The sequence below is a fragment of the Palaemon carinicauda genome, chromosome 11 (assembly GCF_036898095.1).
Source record: "Palaemon carinicauda isolate YSFRI2023 chromosome 11, ASM3689809v2, whole genome shotgun sequence".
Taxonomy (NCBI): domain Eukaryota; kingdom Metazoa; phylum Arthropoda; class Malacostraca; order Decapoda; family Palaemonidae; genus Palaemon; species Palaemon carinicauda.
The window spans coordinates 125,537,438-125,544,008 of record NC_090735.1 but is presented as its reverse complement, the minus strand read 5'-3'; the positions used below and the strand labels follow the sequence as shown (position 1 = coordinate 125,544,008).

General features: G+C 41.2%; 1 protein-coding gene across 1 annotated transcript in view; it reads right to left on the bottom strand.

Moving 5' to 3' along the window:
• The window catches only part of LOC137650182 (uncharacterized), a 35,875-nt gene that overhangs the window by 5,501 nt on the left and 23,803 nt on the right, over positions 1 to 6,571 (bottom strand). The window contains exons 4-6 of the mRNA XM_068383354.1: positions 4,265 to 4,355; positions 3,443 to 3,596; positions 2,847 to 3,007 (exon numbers count right to left, since the gene is read on the bottom strand). Of these exons, the coding sequence (XP_068239455.1) occupies positions 2,847 to 3,007; positions 3,443 to 3,596; positions 4,265 to 4,355 (406 nt within the window). The remainder of the gene's footprint in view (positions 1 to 2,846; positions 3,008 to 3,442; positions 3,597 to 4,264; positions 4,356 to 6,571) is intronic.

Below are 6,571 nucleotides of genomic sequence, written 5' to 3'. Positions count from 1 at the left end.
GTTTATGGATCTGGAGAAAGCATATGATAGAGTTGATAGGGAAGCAATGTGGAATGTGATGAGGTTATATGGAGTTGGTGGAAGGTTGTTGCAAGCAGTGAAAAGTTTCTACAAGGGTAGTAAAGCATGTGTTAGAATAGGAAATGAAGTGAGCGATTGGTTTCCGGTGAGAGTGGGGCTGAGACAGGGATGTGTGATGTCGCCGTGGTTGTTTAACTTGTATGTTGATGGAGTGGTGAGAGAGGTGAATGCTCGAGTGCTTGGACGAGGATTAAAACTGGTAGGCGAGAATGATCATGAATGGGAGGTAAAACAGTTTTTGTTTATGGATGATACTGTACTGGTAGCAGACACAGAAGAGAAGCTTGACCGCCTAGTACCAGAATTTGGAAGGGTGTGTGAGAGAAGGAAGTTGAGAGTTAATGTGGGTAAGAGTAAAGTTATGAGATGTACGAGAAGGGAAGGTGGTGCAAGGTTGAATGTCATGTTGAATGGGGAGTTACTTGAGGAGGTGGATCAGTTTAAGTACTTGGGGTCTGTTGTTGCAGCAAATGGTGGAGTGGAAGCAGATGTACGTCAGAGAGTCAATGAAGGTTGCAAAGTGTTGGGGGCAGTTAAGGGAGTTGTAAAAAATAGAGGGTTGGGCATGAATGTAAAGAGAGTTCTATATGAGAAAGTGATTGTACCAACTGTGATGTATGGATCGGAGTTGTGGGGAATGAAAGTGATGGAGAGACAGAAATTGAATGTGTTTGAGATGAAGTGTCTGAGGAGTATGGCTGGTGTATCTCGAGTAGATAGGGTTAGGAACGAAGTGGTGAGGGTGAGAACGGGTGTAAGAAATGAGTTAGCGGCTAGAGTGGATATGAATGTGTTGAGGTGGTTTGGCCATGTTGAGAGAATGGAAAGTGGCTGTCTGCTAAAGAAGGTGATGAATGCAAGAGTTGATGGGAGAAGTACAAGAGTTTGGGTGGATGGATGGTGTGAAGAAAGCTCTGGGTGATAGGAGGATAGATGTGAGAGAGGCAAGAGAGCGTGCTAGAAATAGGAATGAATGGCGAGCGATTGTGACGCAGTTCCGGTAGGCCCTGCTGCTTCCTCCGGTGCCTTAGATGACCGCGGAGGTAGCAGCAGTAGGGGACTCAGCAGTATGAAGCTTCATCTGTGGTGGAAAATGTGGGAGGTTGGGCTGTGGCACCCTAGCAGTACCAGCTGAACTCGGCTGAGTCCCTGGTTAGGCTGGAGGAACGTAGAGAGTAGAGGTCCCCTTTTTTGTTTTGTTTCTTGATGTCGGCTACCCCCCAAAATTGGGGGAAGTGCCTTGGTATATGGATGGATGGACATCTAATACACGCTAGGATTCATTGAATGAGGCAGTATGCTATTTAACCTCATCCTACCTGTCCTTTGAGCTAACAAAATCAAATTTGAGTATTTGCTTGATGTCAACAATGATGATTCCTAAAGAAAATAAAATGGAGTGGGATAGGTAGAATCTTTATATTCCTCCTGAATTTGGTTCATAGGTTTAACATGAATTTGATGTTGACCCTTTTACCTCCAGGCTATTTGGAACTTTCCAACCCTTAACCCCCAGGGGTTATTTTTTTTTCAAGCTCATTTTGCAGTATATTTTTTTTTAAATTGCTCTAACAGCCTTAATTTTTGTCATAGAGAGGTCAGGTTGGTCTCATTCTCTTGGAAAATGCCTGAAGTTTCTCAAAAAAATTATAAAAAATATGCAAAAATAAATTTTAATAGCAGTTTTTTCCAAGGGGGTAAAGGGATGAGTTTTGTGAAACGTACCAGTACGTCCTTTGGGGGTAAGTTAAAATGAAAACCATACTTGTGCAGTATAGGCTTTGATTTGAAAGCCGGGTCCCTTACGTACTTTCAATTCTAGAACCTAACAGCCACGTACGTAATCTTCTTTATGCAACAGAAATAGGCAATAGAATGATAATGGAGATTTTCAATCGGCATAACTAAAAAAATCTGGAAATGTAATGGTGATAATGATACGCCAAGGTCGAAAGAAAAGATATATGCGAAATGGGCTGAGTACAGGGGGAGTCAGTTACTAGTAGTACCTGTAGGTATGGAAGTACTTGGTTTGAAGACCAGTGGTAGAACTCAAATAGAAATTAAGTCAGGACTTTAGAGAGTGGAGGGAATAAATACCCAATATGAAATTTAAGTGATACTGATGCAGATAATTCCTTTCTTTTAGCTCCTTGACATAATAAACTGGCAGGAATCTAATGAATGACTTCATTAAAGAGGAATATATATATATATATATATATATATATATATATATATATATATATATATATATATATATATATATATATATATATATATATATATATATATATATATATATATATGGAATCTAAGCCTATTTAGAATACAAATTGAACACGGATATATATCATATGATTTAGATAAAGTGAACCCCTGGGCACTTGAAAGAGTACAGTAATAAAATTCTCCAACACTAAAACAACACCCACAAAACCATTTAACATGCTTCAGCACTTCTCCCGTATTAACGTATCTCGGTGTAAAATGTCTATTCATCTTTATAGAGTTGGCTAAAAGCTAGCAGGTTTACAGAAAAAAAAACCCCATTTGAGAAAAATGAAAAATCATGATAAACTAAATCAAACATAAATAAAGTTAACTAGGCAGCTTTCAATAATGGTACACTTGTGCTTATAGTATTCAGCTTTTCCAGCTTATATTGCACATTGGCAAGTAATAATAATAATAATAATAATAATAATAATAACAATGACACACTTATAATTAAATGATGATGTCAATAAATGACGAAATCTTACCGAATATTTTACAAGCCAATAAATCAGATCCGAGTTAGATTCCTTTTGAGAATCCAAAACACGCAGCTGCAACGCCGTATCGTCCCATTCGGTCCTGAAGTCACTGTTCAGTTGAACTTCCATAAAGGCACTTAAGCAAACATCATCATATGTACCATAGACTGTAAAAGAAAACGACAATAGATGAGTTAGCTTGTAGTTTATTTATTTCCTTGTTTCCTTGCCTCACTGGGCTTTTTTTTACATGTTGGAGCCCTTGGGCTTATAACATCTATAGTCAATTCTTTTTAGTAAGGCAGATTTGCACCGACTCGCGGCGGTGCCCTTTTAGCTCGGAAAAGTTTCCTGCTATCTGATTGGTTAGAATTATCTTCTCCAACCAATCAGCAATCAGGAAACTTTTCCATGCTAAAAGAGCACCCCTGCGAGTCGGTGCAAATCTGCCTTACTAAAAAGAATTGACCATAGCTTTTCCAACTGTGTAGATTACTGAGTAATAATAATAATACTGAACTAAAACATCTCATACAGTAATGTAAGTTATATTTCACCATATAAAAATGACCTTAACCATAATCAAAATATAAAAATCTAACCTTTATACGCATACAGATGCTGATGAACTTCGTGTTTTTTACGCCACACTATGTGATGCGCTCGTTCAATAAAAGGCTCCCAGGAGTCATACACGCGAGAAGTGTTGGTATAGCCTAACTCACCACCACACATGCAATAGTCAATATTGCTCATCTGTAATAAAAGAATATCACTAATGGATTCTGAATATTATAAGATACAAATAGAAAATCTCACGGCAGAAATAAAGATACACTAAATACATAAAAATGAACTATGTACTTGTTTTGAAAAGAGACATTCAACTGGCGAGATGAGGGCTTGAAGTGGAAAAGGTCACACTCCTAGTGTCACAACCCAATGAATGAGCATAAGTAAAATGAAAAAAAAATTATCACTTATATCACCTCCCAGTGTCACAACCCAAAGAATAAGCTTAAGTAGGTAGTAGCAGTAAGGGATTCAGCATTATGAAGCTTCATCTGTGGTGGATAACGGGGGAGGGTGGGCTGTGGCACCCTAGCAGTACCAGCTGAGCTCGGTTGAGTCCCTTGTTAGGCTGGGAGGAACGGAGAGTGTAGAGGTCCCCTTTTCGTTTTTGTTTCATTTGTTGTCGGCTACCCCCAAAAATTGGGGGAAGTGCCTTGGTATATGTATGTATGTATAAGTAATATAATTTGTCACTTATATTAACTCAAATTACAATTAATAGTTAGCAGACGAATAGTTAGTACAGTCAAAAAGCAAACACCAAAGAAATTCTATACTTGATATCAAAGAGGAATACAGTAAAATACTGATGTACCCTAGTATGTCTGGTCTTCCTTAACATTACATCTTACCTGCTGATCAATCACCTGTCTTTTCCCACAACACTCGCACTGAACTGTTGCCTTGCAAAGCTCTTCGACACTATTCAAGTCTCTCACAGCACTGTAAAAAAAGAACATTTTTCATAATTTTTTAATAAACAATGATTGAAAAGATTCCCATAAAAAATAAAAAATAAATTGAATCTTAACATTATTATTATAATTATTACTTTCTAGGTTATGACCCTAGTTGGAAAAGCAGGATGCTATAGGCCCAAGGGCCCCAACAGGGAAAAGAGCCCAGCGAGGAAAGGAAACAAGGAAAAATAAAATATCTTAAGAACAGTAACATTAAAATAAATATTTCCTATATAAACTATACAAACTTAACAAAACAAGAGGAAGAGTAATAAAATAGAATAGTGTGCCTGAGTGTACCCTCAAGCAAGAGACCTCTACCCTAAGACAGTGAAAGACCATGGTACAGAGGCTATGGCCCTACCAAAGGCTAGAGAACAATTGATTGATTTTGGATACAAAAGGGAACACAAACACTTGTTTAACAAAAGCCTTTATTTTGGCTAGTATAAGTGGCATACTGGACTCGAAAAGGGACTGACGCACTGAAGCAGCCATTCACTGCCCTGACTGGTAAACACCAGACAGGAGTTCGAGTCTCGCTCAAACTCATTAGTTTCTTTGGATGCTGCAAACTCACCATCCCCGTGAGCTAAAAATGACAAATTCGGAGATAATTTGTATTTTTCCTAACCATACAAACCTTAGCTATTTACATAGGGTTTACTTTCGGCGTAGCTGAAATGACGAGCCATTAGATTTTAACGAGGGTTAAACTACCCCCGCGCTAGTTAGCACGGGGGTAGGGGAGGGGTAGCTAGCTACCCCTCCCCCCCACACACTGGTGAGCTGCCTCACTTCACTTAGAGGTAGGACTTGTCTTGGGAGACAGGGCTGGCGGGCAAATATGTGTAAATAGCTAAGGTTTGTATGGTTAGGAAAAATACAAATTACAGTATCTCCGAATTTGTCATTTGTTCCGTAACCGAAATACAAACCACGCCATTTACATAGGGCGACTTACCCTTAGGCAGGGTGGAAAGTCCCCAGCCTTACTGGCTTTGGCTTACCCGGGGACTCAGAATCCGAGTGAGCAGCACTCGAGAAAAAGAGTCCCTGCAGCACGCAAGTTTCTTGCTACGCAAAAAACGTGCGGCCTAAATAAGTTGTGTGTGGAGAAATGAAGTGTGACTCGTCCTAGGAAGTTGACCTGAAGTCCTTTAGATGGAATTCTAGGCTAGGACGTCCCAATACCACCTCGTCAGGGTATGGGGGACGCAAAAGTATTATACTTAATACTAGGAACACAAGGAAGCATGGTTTACCTGCAGAGGTTTGAGGTCAGCTATGCAGAGACCCAGGATGCTGCATTCCCCAAGAGAGGGGAGGATGAAGAAAGAAGTAAGGGCCAGACATACTCTTTCATTCACGCAGACTAAAACCGGGTAACAGTGCCCTCAACCTTCTGCTACTTGTCCATTAAGGAGCCTGAGGCTAGACCAGCTGTTGTGCAGCCACCACAGGCCCGATAGAAAAAGTATCGAGGCTCCTGTGGGTCACGTCCTGCAGGTAATGGGCTGTGAATGTCGTTTGACGCTTCCAGACCCCAGCTTGTAACACCTGCATCACAGAGAAGTTTCTCTTGAAGGCCAGGGATGTAGCGATGCCCCTGACATCATGTGCCCTAGGTAGACCCATGCGGATGACTTTTGCAGGTGTCGAGACATCCTTTCCGCAACTTGTTGCGAAAAGCCTGTCTCAGTGAGGAGACGCTGGATAGTCTCCAGGCGTGAAGCCGAAGCGATGCTACGGCTTTGTGGAAGATGTTGCAATGTGGTTGTCTGAGTAGCTTATGTCGTGGGGTAAGCTCTCTCGGGAGCTCCGTCAGGAGCTGCAGAAGGTCCGGGAACTACTCTGCATGATGCCATAGCAGAGCTATTAAGGTCATTGACAGGTTGACCGATAATCTGGTCTTGTTGAGCACCCTTCTCATCAGACAGAACGGTGGGAAGGCGTATACGTCGATGTTGTCCCACCATTGTTGGAAGGCATCTTGCCAGAGTGCTTTGGGGTCCGGGACTGGGGACCTGTACAGCGGCAGCTTGAAATTCAAGGCTGTCGCGAACAGGTACACTGTCGGGGAACCCCACAAAGTCAGGACTTTGTTGGCTACTTGAGGATCCAAAGACCACTCGGTACTCACTATCTGCGTCGCTCTGCTCAGACTGTTGGCGAGCACATTCCTTTTGCCAGGAATGA